The 16,418-nt window shown below is 36.9% G+C and overlaps 1 protein-coding gene across 2 annotated transcripts in view; it reads right to left on the reverse strand.

Moving 5' to 3' along the window:
• Positions 1 to 16,418, reverse strand: part of myo10 (myosin X) — a 408,709-nt gene that overhangs the window by 13,350 nt on the left and 378,941 nt on the right. For both annotated transcript variants that reach the window (XM_039754892.1, XM_039754893.1), the window contains exons 29-36: positions 12,152 to 12,245; positions 11,995 to 12,050; positions 11,513 to 11,655; positions 4,803 to 4,994; positions 4,344 to 4,501; positions 2,645 to 2,768; positions 2,260 to 2,557; positions 796 to 1,003 (exon numbers count right to left, since the gene is read on the reverse strand). In XM_039754892.1, coding sequence (XP_039610826.1) covers positions 796 to 1,003; positions 2,260 to 2,557; positions 2,645 to 2,768; positions 4,344 to 4,501; positions 4,803 to 4,994; positions 11,513 to 11,655; positions 11,995 to 12,050; positions 12,152 to 12,245 — 1,273 coding nt within the window. The remainder of the gene's footprint in view (positions 1 to 795; positions 1,004 to 2,259; positions 2,558 to 2,644; positions 2,769 to 4,343; positions 4,502 to 4,802; positions 4,995 to 11,512; positions 11,656 to 11,994; positions 12,051 to 12,151; positions 12,246 to 16,418) is intronic.

A 16,418-nucleotide genomic window follows, 5' to 3' on the forward strand; every position in this document is an offset into this window, starting at 1 on the left:
AGGTTGATATGAAAATGCATGTGTGTATGCACTTTATTCCAGATGTGAACTGCAAGAAAAAAGCAAAAATGCACAGAACTTCTGTGGGGCAACTGCAAAAGAAGGAAGTAGATGATGTGTGAACTGTACCACAAAAATTCCAATCTAGTGTAAAATATGCAAAGTCTCTCAGTTTCTAGTGGTAAACAGAAATTGTTTCAAGGACTGCCATAAAAACAATTTTGAAAGTAAATGCCTGGATGAGTAAATAATTACAGGTACAAACTGTTTACTGGTTGCTTCAGAGTGATACAGTACATCTTGTGTTTATGAATATAACTGGTGCTGCAATAAAGAGACTACATGTTGACAAAAAGGACAATTTTTCCAAGCAAGGGAAAACCTTATTATTTTCATATTGGTGTAAATAAACCTTTTAAATCACTTACTTTCTTTTTAAAAATGTGAATTTGTAGCTCCCTTATTACATAAGCAGGGAAAAAGCTTTTAATTTTTAGTTGTATAATGCCAAAACCCCCTTAGTGTACAAGGGGTTAAGGTCAAAATCTGACCTTAAAATATGATACGTTTATTAAAGTAAATAAAAAAAAAAAATAACCACTATAAAAAAATAAAGAAAAATAAGTAGAGCTCAAGAATAACATTAATTTCATTATTTCTGCTCAATAAATGTTCGTACAATTATTACAAAATACTTTTTGCTATCATCCACAGTTTATTGCTGAACTTATAAATAGCAGGTTAATAATTCCCATTTTTATGAGCTAATCAGTACACCAGTTTATTTTTTCTTACCTCTCCAGCTGATGTATGTGAGTTGATGGTAATTTTGCATGATCCTCCTCCATGACAGTATACTATTGTCATCAGCTCTTCTCTTGTTATAACCGCTTTGATTTCCTCTCGTGATGGCACTGATTCTCTTGATTTGGTTTTCTTCAGTGTATCAAAAATAAAGGAAGAGTATTTCTCCATTTCGGTACCTGGGAACTGTTCTCGTATTCTAAAACACACAAAAATTTTAAGACATTCAGTTAGTTAATCACACAAAACAGTTTTCAGGACACTCTAAAACGAATGAAAAATTCGTTTTAGGAAATAAGACATAATCAGAACTTTTTTAGCTTGAACCTGAAAGGTACTCTTCAGGTACTGATTTACATTAATAGGCTAAGGTTTCACCTGTTAACTAAAAGATGCCTATTATAACTAAAACATGCCTATTACAAAGTTCTAGTAGTTGTGGTGTATGATGATTTAAATTTTGGTTCTGAACCAAGACAACAAAAGAAGGGTGGTAGATTTCCTGGTAGAATTCCAGCAGAACTTCTCTCAAAAGTAATGCTAATTCTGGTTGGCATTCATCATGGGGGGAAAAAAAAAACAAAAACAACCTGTTGCCATAGAAATTTTAACCATAAGGGAAAATTGAACAGTAAGGCCAGGGATATATTTTAACGCTACACAACACGTGAGGCTTGAGGACGCTGCTGCTATGCAAGTAGCACTGTCTATACTTGCGTGGGTACTTTAAGTAAATCTGGAGGATTCCACCAGGTGTCAGTGAGAAGACAATGTCTGGTTTCGCTGTGTTGTTAGGTGAGGGAAGAAAGATGTTAAAAATAAAAATGAGTGTACTTGCATTCTGATGCTGGTACGAAGGTGCAAAAAAATTAAAAAAAAAGATGGCGACAGTGACAAAGAATGCCAAGACAATATGTGATACCTTTAAATGTATCCTGTCATTACGATGGGGACAAATGCGACAAATGGATGAAAAAAAGCACCATGAAACATTTGCATGTTAGCATTTAAAGTTTTATGATTTGCTTTACAGCATTGAACCATTCAAATATCAAAGCACACAGACTGATCCTGTTAGAGCTGCAAGACTGCCATCACATGTTGATAGTAAACAACGATGCTGACGTCATGTACCAAAACTTGAACACATACCCCACCAATATTTTTGTTGGTACTACAACATGTGCACACGTCGCTTTAAATTCAGAAGACGTGTTCAGAGGACGCATCAAAAAAATGCTGGGAATGCACAGCAGCCCTGACGCCTGCGTGTATGTGTTTGGAGAGTGAGGCATCAGCTGGCCCTAACGATGCAGTATATTGCAAACACATTATAGGTATAAGTTATGGGTTGGCTGAATCAGTTCTTCATGAATTTTTAAACAGACAAGGTCCATGAACAACAAACATTAATCACTGTAATTTTGCAAAAATGGTCAAAAATATATTTCTAACCTTTTTAAGTGAAATTTCAAGTACTTCATAATGGTACGAGAGGGTGCAAATGTGCAACTCATACATGTCAGAATTTGCCAGTTGCGCAAATTGCCAACACTTCCTGGGTCAGGTGTTTTGTTTGTCTGTTTGATTAACTGACAGTAAAGCTCATCTCGAAGAGGTCGAAGGTCTTGTCCAGTTTGCAAAATACCCTGAATGATTGGGACTGGATCAGGAACAGACTCCATTTGCTGAAGGGAGTTAAAAATTTTGATAGCTTCATCTTGCAGAGTGGTATAGCCTTTATCTTTCAGCACTGTAAAAATTAATTGTTAATTGTTTTATTAATACATACATAATATACACTGAAATAAATTTTAGAAGAATGCTTCATGTTGCTCACAGTTGAGATTTATATCTCCATAAGGCAATGGTAGCAGTGGGGAGTGCAATGGGTGCTGGGTGTAGCGAAGAATTGGATTCCTTTTATATATCTGTTCAACAACTTCAGGATTTAAGCAGTTTTCCTAAAATAACAAAGCAGGAGAAAAAAGAAAGAATTTTAATACAGACTATAAAAAAAAATATTTATGATGTTCAATAAACAAGGTCAGAAACAAAAGCCTGTTTAAACAGTTGAACAATAAAATATCTTGATATTAAATAATTTCTAACTGTGCTAATAGTGACACTGCTTGGCCCTGGACTGCTCTATCTTTCTTGCCTGAGGGACATGATTCTTGGTTTTGGGTGGGGGTTGCAGAGGTAGAGACTAAATTTATTTATTTTTTTAAATTGTTTTAAGAATGTGACACATCCATACTTATCATCCATCCATCCATTATCCAACCAGCTATATCCTAACTACAGCGTCACGGGGGTCTACTGGAGCCAATCCCAGCCAACACCGGGTGCAAGGCAGGAAACAAACCCTGGGTAGGGCGTTAGCCCACCGCAGGGCACACACACACACACACCAAGCACACACTAGGGACAATTTAGGATCGCCAATTCACCTAACCTGTATGTCTTTGGACTATGGAAGGAAACCAGAGCACCTGGAGGAAACCCACGCAGACACGGGGATAACATGCAAACTCCACGCAGAGAGGACCTGGGAAGCGAACCCAGGTCTTTTTACTGCGAGGCCCCCCCATACTTATCACCTGACCTTAAATTACTTGCATGGCATTAACCTTGCAAAGATGATAATGACAAAAATTTTCCAAACAAGAAAGTCACATGCAAATTATACAAAGCAAATCTGTAATGGTGATTCGTGTTCTGTATTTGAGCACAACCCACTATTTCTCTAGAAAAAAATTAAAAGACAGGCGTCCTGCAGCTCATTTGCTCTTATGCTCCTGCTCTCAGTCCCATCCTGCACAGATGTGCTATAACATATATCCTATTTGTGGAACAGCCGGTTTGCTAAATTGACAATTGTAAATTGAGTGCACTAGTTTGTGTGTGTTTCTGTGGTTAGCACTGGAATCATTCACATTGCTTCTAAACTTTGAAGGCTGACACTTTTTGGAAGAAAATTGTAATTCAAATTATGACTAACTTCTATCATTACAAATAACATTTCTAAAAATCTCAAAGTCACCCAATACCCCAACATTGATGATAGTAAAATTTCTATAAATGTGAAGCAATGGTATTTAATTTGTTATGTTGGAATAAATTAAATTCATACAATAGCTAAGAAAACATGGATTGACAGAACCTTCAAGCAGACTTCTAGTACTAATATATCTTCAAAAACATTTCTATTTCATAGTTTTTGTACTTTAAATAATGCATCCTTGAAATTAGGTGCAAAAATGTAATCAAGTAATAAATAAACTGATCTCTTATTTTGTGCCCTGCTTTGAAATGTTAATTGTAACTTATCAGTGACCAAACATTCAGAATAGTAAATCAAAAGTAAGATAAAACATGTTTTCAGTGATAAAAAGGGCTCATTATGACTAAAAAAATCTTTTAGTATATGGCATTGTCCATTTTTCTTTTCTCTGTGGAAGTCAACTAAAACAAATGACCTTAAAAGTGAAATTAACTTTAGCTAGACAGTCAATTAAATAAAATACTTCAGTTACCTTAATATCTTGAATAAGCTGTTGTGTTGGAGTATCAATAGGAACTTTGGTATCTATGACATTCTGAATAGCACTAGACCATCTAGTCGCTTCATTCAATAGCTTTGAAAAGAGACGATAGCAGTGCTTGCGGCCATAGACAGTCACATTCCAATAACCTTTTTGTTAAAATAAACAAAAATGTTATTTTCTTTAAAAACAACCATATCTTAGTATATGATTCTCAATAAAGTATAGAATGTCTAAATTTAAATGTTTAAACATTTACTCTCAAATATATATTAAATGGATTACTATGATTTTGACTGTTAACTGGAGCATTTTCTTTATTTAACCAAACAATCTGATGTTTTCCATTAAATTCCTACAATAACAGACTAAAAAGAAAATCAATTTGTTAAACAAACAGAATTAAACAAAACACACTGCAAAATTGCACACATTAGTGAAAATGCTTACCTGTTTCTTTGAAAACTTTCTCATCAGGTGGCACTACTGAGCAGAGGCTATTGAGCACAATAGTTCCCAGCTTAATAGAACTCTTTTCAGAGCTCTTATAGTAATCCAGGGAGTTGTGCGTTAGCACAAACCAGCGTTTCTTCAACCTGGGTGAGGCTTTTGAACTGTTTTTCATTTCTTTGTGTAGCCAACCTGTGAAGTAATGCATAGCATATGGAATTAAGATTTTTTTTTCTTCTTCCTGTGTTATGAAAACCTCAACTCTTTCTCCGTTTTAAATATGATTTGAGCGGTCTAACACTCTGCTGGCACATTCATATACATTCTAAGAAGGTTCTAGTGAGGGAGCACAGCTACTCGTAAACCCTTGGAACCTCTGAATGGTAATCTTTTACTGGGGAGGTTTGTCCTCTTCGACCGAGGATGTGGCTTCAGGAGGAGAGCAACAGACGTGGATAAGTGAGGGAGGAAGGGGACACCCACCAAACCAGCCAGATCAGTCGAATCAACCTTAGAAATCAATGGGATGACAGATGTTTCAACCAGAAGGACAAATGAGGAAATAGTTTTAGAGTCTGAACCAGAAAAGGATATCTAGCAGTGCTGATTTTAAGGGGCCCTATATTAGCTCCTCCATGCTAAAATACCTGAATCACAAGTTTTCGGCATTTGATGGCTATAGCAAACTGTATGTTTCTTGAACTGAAGAGCGAACTAGATGAAAAAGCATTTATCACAAAAAATTCAGTCTGTGCATGTGCAGAGAATGTTGGCTCCTTATATTAAGAATTTAATGTTCCAAGGAAAATCACGAGTTAATGAACTCAGACTGGAAGAATTGTATCTATGTAAAGTATGTCATAAAGTGTTTAAAGTGTCATAAAAGGGTATGAAAATTAGATACATCACTACGACTCAGCAATCCAAACAACACTTGACACAATGGAAGCACTGCAATTCTCCAACACCAAAGAAATTCAAAATGCCATGCCAGAAGAACATGAGCAGAATCATGTGCACAAAAGTTTATGATGAAGAGGATGCAGTTAATTGATTCTTCAACATCACTGAAATTCAAAATGCTATACTAGCATGAGCAGGATCATGTGTGCAAAACTTTATGATGTTTAGAGTGTATTTCACATATAGATTACATGCCTCAAAAAGTCCATATAACCCAGTCAGTATGCAATATAAGAGGGCTGCAAATCCCAACGTATGTAAACTATTGGACTTTGTACTTAGAAAATAAAAATATGATTTGAACAAACCAGACGAAATGCTTTACAAGAGATATCTGGAAAAGTGTCAGTCCATTCACTGTTGACAATGCTGTACAGTATATTTTGAGCCAAAGAATGAATAACCAAATCAAAACAGCGAAATCCTCCATAGATCAGATACTGTGAACCTTACAGTATTTTTTCAAGCTAGTTAAGTGGGGGGCGGCACGGTGGCGCAGTGGTAGCACTGCTGCCTCGCAGTTAGGAAACCTGGGTTCGCTTCCCGGGTCCTCCCTGCATGGAGTTTGCATGTTCTCCCCTTGTGGGTTTCCTCTGGGTGCTCCGGTTTCCTCCCACAGTCCAAAGACATGCAGGTTAGGTGGATTGGCTATTCTAAATTGTCCCTAGTGTGTGCTTGGTGCGTGGGTGTGTTTATGTGTGTCCTGCAGTGGGTTGGCACCCTGCCCAGGATTGGTTCCTGCCTTGTGCCCTGTGTTGGCTGGGATTGGCTCCAGCAGACCCCCGTGACCCTGTGTTTGGATTCAGCGGGTTGGAAAATGGATGGATGGATAGTTAAGTGGGCAGTAAGTGTTATTACAAAACGCACAAACATGTATAAAATAAAAATTAACAAAAAGGGCTATTTTATGTTTCAAAAATTTTAACATTTTGTAGAAGGTAAAAACAATACGGGTTTGGATCCTAAAGTTCTCTTCAAGGCACCATAGGCAATCAACATTTGTTAAATACCTTGTCAATCAAATTAATTATGATAATGGTGCAATTTAAAACATAATTGGGTATAATGGATGGTACAGAGAAACACCACAGAGTTTACAGGAGATATAAAAAAACAAAAAGGAAAAACCAACATATTTTACACATAAAACCAGCTTTATAATCAACAAGACTACAGTCAGCGATTAACAATAGGTTAACCTTTATTTTCAAGATATGGTGATCAAGATTTGTGTAAAGAAATATGAGAAACTGATGCAAGATGAAGACAGTTAAATAGTCAAAAAGCTTTCAGCATCTTAACGAACAGTGCTACAAAGTTACTTGGGCTCGTTACAGCTAAGAAACTATTCTTAAGGAATGGCAGCAAGGAGAGATTAGAGAACGCAGAACAGCAAACAGTTGCAAAAAATCATGAGGGACGAGTCCTAATTTGAAACGGTTGGTTCCAATAGGTACTGTTATATTAAAAGACATGTTCGCAAGAAGTAGACTGTTGTCTGTCTACAGCTCTCTTTTTGAAACATGTTGGAAGCTCTGTTATGGTCTGGCGGGGAATTGCAGACAATAGGGGTTCTGGTAAAAATCAATGAAAAGATGCATCTTCAGGAAAACAACTTACTGGCAAAAGTATCAGCATGACAACAACCCAGACACACAACAAATACAATACCTACTTGAAGAAATATACAGATGAACACTCATTGGACGTGATTGCCCAGCAAAGAGCACCAATATAACTGAAGCTCTGCGTGGGATTTCTATGAAGAGGGAGTAGGATGCAAGAGGCAATGAAAAACAAAAAAAAAAATGTTATGGCAAAATTCTCCAAAGAGGTTGGGAAAAATTACCATAGGTTTTACTAAAAAAGCTATATAGCTATCAAAGCAAATTGCTTCAGTTTTTTTCCCCCTAAGGAAGGCCATATAAAATACTGTCTTCTTTAAAAACATTTACTTTCTTGATACTTTCTATTGTATCAATATTTACTTCCATTTATTCCAGTGTTCTATACAGTCTCCGCTAGAGCAAAAAAACTTACTTTCCAGATAACTAGCTTTAAATAAAATTTTCTTGAGTGGCCAAGATCTTTTGCAGAGTACTGTAGTTTGTTATTTATTTAATCATGACCGAAGTTACTACTTAAAAATGAGTAACAGATATACAGCAAAAATGGACTGACTGACTGACAATCCTGAACACAAGGTATAACACAATCTTTCTACATCTACTTCTATAAGATACACACAAACACATATATTTATGGTTTTATTTTCTTCACCTCGTGGGAAATGCCCTCCTTGTTTCTCACAGTCACAACACAGTCCCAATACACAGAACACTTAGAAATACTCTTCCTTCCCTATTTTCCTCTCCTCCACTCCTCCCAGCAAGTTTTGTCACCCTCCTCCCAACTTTGGCTTCTGGAGTAGTGGCTGCTGGCTACTTTCATAACACAACGTAAGTGCTCCAGGTGCTTGAAGACCTATTTCTGGCAGCACTTCTGGGTGTGGTGGAACAGCTACTCTGTGGGGCTAAGCAGCAGCTACAGCACCACCTGGCGGCACCCATGGATCCCAACAGGGCTGCCCCAAACTCCAACTCCCATGAAGCCCTGTGGGAGTCCTAGGCACCGCTGCAACTCGGGGGGGCTGCCATCTAGTGTTCCGGGGGAGGTACTGTCCTGACCAGGCTTGCTCCCACAGTTCATACAAGGGAGAGGCGTCCCGACTGGGCAAAGGCCATGGCTGTCGACCACAGTATATATAGGCTATAATGAATTTATATATCTTTTTTAAGGTCAAGTTGCTATGCAGCAACTGTGAAAATGTCAGAATATATGTCAGAGAGATGTTCTAAAATAAAAAACATTCAAATGAGTAAAAATATTACAGTGCACACTAAAAGTACGCTTTGTTAAATTTCCTGCAATACTTATTTCTTTCATGCTGTATAGACTACCCAGACAGGAAGAACCTGTTTGTAACACATTTTACTTTATGAGAACAAGTTTAGCAGGGCAAGTTTTAAACAGAAAAAATCTAAGCACTTTAAAACAATAGCTATGCAAGTTGAAAAAAAACACTCACTCAAATATGTAAGCTAAATGTACGATAAAAATATTTTTTTTACAACTATTAGACATATTAGTGTGCAAAACTACACTTAACTCATTTACCACAAATTCTATAAAGCGGCGCAACCTCCTCTTCCATATTGTCTTTATCCTTTACCTCATCGAGTCATTATTTCCATATCATTTTATTTATTCCAACTAGGAAGCTTCGCCCCCTGCTTGCTTTGCTCGCCAACCCCTGTGTTTGGTTAATCAGATATACAATTTTTATTTTTTTTTCTTTGGAATTGTTTCAATTTCAATATTTGCACTTTTACTTTAAAGCTTCATAGCTTCTGTTTCTATAATAAATAATCCGATTTTCCTAATGTTTGTCCCTGTGATTTATTGATTGTCATAGCAAAAGCTATTCTCACCGTAAACTGAACACATTTTAATACAAATGGCATATCACGATCTCCTTTGATGTGTAATGATATTCTCAGAATATATACATTACCTTTCTTTTTGCCTGCAAAAATTTGCATCGCTTCTCCGTGATCATAAATATACACCTGACCAAATTGTGTATTCTTTGAAATTCAACTTGTCGTTGCTTTAACTGTTCCGGGACCACAGATTCTCATAGTGTATGGTCTGTTATTGTGTAAATCCACGTTTTGTGCATTGAATGATGTGAATGCGAAATTACTTTGTTGTCTACTATTTGTCTTTTATTTCTGATTTCGATTTGTCCTGCTCTTTTTTCAATTACACCTGGTTCTGATGATTAATCACCTTTTGTTTTTCGGTAATGCAATCTTTTCTATTTTTTCTTTGTTACTGTACCGACTGACATGATAAAGTGTCACAAAAGTTTTACTTGAACAATCGCTGACTTTGTAACCCCAAACACAGCTTTCTAGCACCCTCTCCAATCCCTCATCCCTCACGTCTCACCCCCTTTACCGCATCAATCAATACCCCGCTATCAGTCTTCCGTGCTGTACTCCGCCCTCCCTCAAATGGACCGAACAGCCACTTAAAACCAAAAAGGCCTCCACCTGACTGGGACACTACAATACTTTCTAATTTTACGGCTTTCATATTCTGTACCTTTCTCTGCATGTGTATTGTGCCATCGTTTGCTTGAGCCTTTTGAATTCCACTGCTTTCATAATCTCTTATCTGTCTTTTTTTCTCTCCAACGCCTTTGGGTCTCTATTCTCCGTATTGTCCTTATACGCTTTATATGTGTTGAGAGCACATGATCTGTGTGCACTACGTGCTTTTACTGCGACTGACTGTTTTTTGATGGGTGTGCTCTTATATGACATCTTTTGTAAGTAGGCCGTGTCTTTCAAGAATTTCATGTTCCACGTCCCCGCGAAACAGCCCTGGGACAAACTCTTGGCACCAAGTCTCTTGTTTACTGTCCCTGCGAGACGGTCTGTGGCAAGTCTGTTTTGTCTCACGGGTTTTTTAAATGTCTACCGAGAACTTCTGAGAAGATCATGTATCGTCACCTTGCTTTTGCTTTCCAGGATTTCTTTTTATAATAGAGAGATACTTTCTTCAATTCTGTATTGCTTTTTGCCTTCAACACAAAATTAACTGCACACAAGGTCTTCAAATGGTATATAACCCTCAATAGTGTCTTTTCTACTTCATTATTGATGTACAGCAAACCAAATTATGAAACCCACAAATTTTCCACATACATTTCTACCTTCTACCTGTCCTCCCAATAACAGTTCATGTTACATAATGATTCCAGCTTTGCACTTGAAGATCTTGGGATAGATGCTAGCGGCACTGAAATCATGTACAAACTCAGAAATATTAGGCTCATCGGCCTGCTTAAAATACATATTTAATGGGCATGGGTGAAAACTACAGTACCTTGAGATAATCCACATTAATCTAGGAAGAAGGTAAATCTCCAGACAAACAATTTACAGTTTGGGATTTGAATCCAAAACTCTGGAGCAATAAGGAAAGTGACATTAATCAATGCTGTAGAGTGCTTACTTTGCCAGGAAAATGTTTCATACATTTTGTATGAGAGCCTCTGGCTTACAAGTGACCTTCATTAAGTTATTTTTAATAACTTTTGTACAGAATATTTTTCAAGGTTTCTTCATTTATAGGAGCATGACTATACAATGAGGCCAGAGGCATAATAATACTACTTTGTTCTAACACTATACTTCTATTGGGCAGACACCACAGATTTTCATTTTAACATGCTTTCAACATTAAAAAAGCAGAAGGTATCTGATAAAATCCTGATTTTTTTTTAGTAAGAAATTGCATCTACAGACAAATGATAATGCTGCTGCTTTCAAAGCCCTACAAACCTGGATCTGAATCTTGTACCTGATCTATGCAGAGTTTGAATGTTCTCCTAATCACTACTTCAATTGTCCTCCCAGTTCTTTTACATAAAGATGCAGATGCCAGGAAAGACTTGTGACCCACACAAAAACCTCATGGATCTCAGATAAGCTTTCACGTCACAAAACTAGCAAGTTTTATTTGACAGGCCTAAAAATTATTAACTAAACACTGATTGGTGGAAAATATATTGTGTCAAAATAGGTCTATCAGTATCTGTAAAGCTTGATAAGTAATCATCAAATGTTTAAGTCTCTAAAACGAATATTTTCTTGTTTCGCTGAGAAGTTTCCCACCTCTCACGATGAACTCCTGCCCCTCAACACGTGTATCTCCTTTCGATCTCTGCAGAAGTGTAATCCAGTGATGCATCTCTTCAGGAGTATCAGCGTTGCAATGCAGAATGCGATTGGCAGTGATAATTACAAAAGAGTTAGGTCTAACCAAAATATTGGAGAAAAAAAAAAAAAAGAATACTATATAAATGACCATGACACATTTAACAAATGTGAAAAATGCAAAGTATCCTCTTTTTAAGCTTAATGCATTGTGTAAAAAAAACAAAAAAAACAAAGCTAAATAATTGTATTATAACTCAATAAATTAAAGCTAACTGTAGTGACACTAACTTTTTTGCAAAATTTTACATTATATTAATCAGAGAAAGGTAAGTCCAAGTGAAAAATATGTTAATAAAATATTAAACAAAGGCACTATGCATCATAACTGAATGAAAGTACAATCATATGTTGGAAATATATAATAAATGTTTTCTTACCTGTCTGGATTATCAGAAGCACACACTGAATCTATCATTCCGACATCAAGAGTACCCTAGATAAATAGTATAAAGAAATACATTTTAAAATCTGACATTTATGTGGAAGGCTTAAAAAATCATTTTTATATCAATGTTATCCTTGACATAAACTCACTACTGCATTTTGAGGATTGGCTTGTTCATCATGCATTTCACGAATCTCCTGCTCAGTGGATCCATGTACCTGGCTCAAGACACTGAACCAATGGCTGCAATGATAAGTTGAAAGCAAAATATAAACATGACATTACTGCTCTTGGAACTATCAGCCTATAGAATTTTAAACTGCTTTTCAAGGTTACTCTTGTTTATAAATCTCTCTGTGTTCCATATGTCCTAAAATGACAATGAGTAAACACGGCACGGCTGGTGAACAGAAAAGATTTAAAGTATTACATTAACGGTCAACAAGAGTAAAAGTTATTCTGATTTTGCACATCCCTGCAATAATGTTTTAATGCCAAGTGAAAACAAAAAACATTGCAATTGTTTTCATTATTGAGTACTCTCTGGAATTACTCATTTAAAATCAAACAGACCTCCAAACTACCTTAAGTCAATTTATTAATTCCACTTTATTGGTGGCCTACAAACTGTGCAAATGTTGTGTTATGCTGTTTTGGTTTTCTATTTCTAGAACCACAAACACAATTTACATTAAAGATGCATTTTATAATTTAAGACTTTCATAACCAGATTAAAAGCAGCTGTTAATATTTTAACAAATTGCTTTTTATCCTTGGAACCTTGAACCTGTGACCCGAAGGCAAAAACTGAAATTGAGAATGTAGTGGATGAGTCCTGTCTGACAGAATGCACTCTTCTTGCTGTCATTCTTGCTTATTAAAGAGTTCTGTGATATGCGGCTGTTGAGGCTTTGTTAGTGTTTTGCTCTGTTTTACGATTTTATTTATTGTTTTCATAAGAATTATTTATGAACTAGCCATGTGCGCCCAACTACGTTGCGCGTGTTAAAGTTGTCTGTGAAGGGCTCCCTGTTTAAACGCGCTGCCAGTAGTGAACTGGGCCCTTCGTCGCACAGCATGATGATTTTTTATAAGGGAAACAAAATTACAAAAGAAAACCCTTGGACATTGTTTCGATAGGAACGGCCTACCCGGAATCACTGTCTGAATAGTAATTACGTGGTGGTGTAGGAGTTTTTTTGCTTCTGTCCGTTCACAGTCCTTCTCGTTTTCACGACGTTATCGTTTCCTCTCACGATGTCTTCTCAACCTTTCTCCAATCTCGCGGGTTGCTTTGTGGCAATCCAAAGAGTAAGGCAATATACACGGAGCAATGGTTATAAAAGGGGGACATATAGGTATCCAGGCTCTTTAAAGCATAAATAGGGATCACTTCACTGACGTGAGCAATGCACGGTACAACTGTCAGATGTGCAGCACTCGCTGGCTACAACGTAACAATAATAATTTCCAGAACGTGCTGTTATGTTGTCATTCATTTTACACACTGTCTTTCTTTCATTCATATGTTATGTAGGCACGTACCTTTAATCTTCGGCAATCTCATTCTCTAACCAGGCCCCAGGAGCTAACCAGCGTAACACTGTCCACCACCCCTTTCGTTATTCCGGCACATTGTTGACATCCGTGAGTAACAACAACGTACTAAACTGGAAGGTGGTCTATGCATACGTGGAATTTGCGGACAAAGTTCAAGATCTAAATGAAGATCTCTTTAGTTAATTTAAGGCACAACAATTTGTTTAGTTTGAATGTCTGTGTTTTGAGGTGTGACTGGAGTACTACAGTCTTCAATAGTATAAGCCTGGAGGAGATTCTTAATGCAATGCCTATGTTTTAGCTGTCTCTCTACTGCCATCTAGTGCTTCTTCTTCTAATTCATTCGCGGACAAAGATCAAGATCCAAATGAAGATTATATATAGAAATGCTTTGAAATCAGTTCAGTTTTATTTGACCAGTGCCTCCTTACGATACGAGAAACTCCCCATGTATACCGTTCGACTCCTCTTGATGTCTAGTAATTCAAGACGTTCAGCTTTTTGGCTCTCCATATGTGAAAACCCCTCATTTTAGGCCATTTTATGACTGTAGTTTGTGTAGGAAATTACAATTTTAATAAAGAGTAAACCAATGGACGCCTTCAACAAAAATGATCAGAAGGACTTGAAGTTGTGTATGGCACATTGACCGACCCCATGTCGGTAGGTGGAGTGTTGTTCTATGCTATTTTGAGGCTATGAATATGATATTTTTGATATTTGATGTTGTATCTGTGGTCCAAGCCATTCCTAAAAGATTAAAAATATCATATTTCAAACATAAGCCTGTGGTGCATCATTTTAGACTATTTCAAGATCAGTGATCACAAATGTGATATTTTTTATTTTTTTCTTTTATAATTGCAAATATGGGCAGCACGGTGGCACAGTGGGTAGCGCTGCTGCCTCACAGTTAGGAGACTCGGGTTTGCTTCCCGGTCCTCCCTCCATGGAGTTTGCATGTTCTCCCAGTGTCTGCGTGGGTTTCCTCTGGGTGCTCTGGTTTCCTCCCACAGTCCAAAGACATGCAGGTTAGGTGCATTGGCGATCCTAAATTGTCCCTAGTGTGTGCTTGGTGTGTGTATGTGCATGCCCTGTGGTAGGCTGGCGCCCTGCCAGGGGTTTGTTTCCTGCCTTGCGCCCTGTGTTGGCTGGGATTGGCTCCAGCAGACCCCCTGTGACCCTGTAGTTAGGATATAGCGGGTTGGATAATGGATGGATGGATAACCATAACTGGGCTCTATGTGGTCTGACAGAGTACCTGCTATATCACTGGATGGTTTTAATTTAGAGTTAGGGTAGTCGAACAGCATAATCTAGCAGCTAAGGAAATTAACAGTGAAGCGTAAAGTTTCTATGTTGTCTTCTCATTTTAAGTTACGTATCACCAAAAGAATTTACAAATATTTCCATATGTACACACAGTTTAGCTATCCTTCACAAAAAGGATAAATTTCCTGTTTACGATTAATGTAATCCTATTACAATTCTAGATTTAAAACTATCATTAAAACTCCAGTACTTCCAGTGGCACTGGAATGGTGCCTGGTCTGTTTCGAGTAGCATCAGATCATTGTAATATCTTCTGACAGTATTATTTGATAAAATACAGCAATACAGATTTAAAAGTTAAGTAAACTAAGGAACCCTGCAACCATCCACTGCACAGGAAAACAAATTGGCTATAAACTGTCTAAACTGAAACAGCAACACCTCAGGTTAAGAACTTGAATGGCTTAAAAGTGAAAAATAAAAGTAAAAAAGATAATCTATAACATGCAAGGAACACACAGGCTACATACACTGCATGACAGCCTTCAGATGGCATAAAGACAATTACAAACTAAAACCAGTATTTTTCTATATAAAAATTAAATTGAGCAAATTGGAAAAAAAAAAAATCACAAAGCAAAGTTGAAGTTGAATATTAAGTCAAATTACTGAGGGATGCTTACTGCTAACTTTTCACAGATTCTAGTAATTGTTATGTAGGAATACCACTGCTTAACTTTTACATGCTAGTACAGTTAAATAAAACACTGAACACAGAGAAAACTACTTAAAAGATGCACAAAGCCCTGGCATGAAAATAAAAATCTCATTGTGTGTGCTTTATTTCCATTCAGATGTCAATTCATAATTTTTTTTAATAAAATGTACAACAAAAACCTTTAGGAATGTTAACTAGCCACACTGCTGACATTCTGTTAATGAAACACTCAGACACAAATGATACGGGAACAGAGATTCTGATATACTCCGAAAAAGACTCCAATTGGCCTATACACTTGAAACGTCAAATTGCAGAACAAGAGTGCATAATGGAATGCCACATCTGCATACCACCAGGGATGTGAAGAACAGACTCAGTATACATTCAAAACAAAGTGTGATTTTGAAGGCTGAAATGGCAAATGTCACAGTTGAAAAGTTTGTGCAATTTAAGGTCACAGCTCTAACGAATTTAAAATACAGCCTGATACAACAACCAGAATATTATTATTTTCTGGAAACATGCCAGTGAAAGAGAACTGAGGGTCATGAGTTCTGATCTGAGCTTTTACCTTTCAATGCATCTTATATTATGCTGTATGCATTCAAAAACAGATGTCATCCAGTAGTTATAGCTACAGGCGAAGCATTAAAATGGCTCAGTAATGAAAAAAGGAAAAAGAAACTTGTCTAATATCTACACTAACATATAAAATAATATTTAAAAAAAACACCAAGATTTTGTAGTATTTCCACTGAGTTTACTATGTGGTGAAACAGCAAAAGTTCATAGGCTGTTAAAAATGTACAGAAAGTATGGATTTTGCCATTACCTAGGCATGCACATTTAAGTACAATAAAAAA

The sequence above is a fragment of the Polypterus senegalus genome, chromosome 5 (genome assembly GCF_016835505.1).
Source record: "Polypterus senegalus isolate Bchr_013 chromosome 5, ASM1683550v1, whole genome shotgun sequence".
NCBI classification, from domain to species: Eukaryota; Metazoa; Chordata; class Cladistia; order Polypteriformes; family Polypteridae; genus Polypterus; species Polypterus senegalus.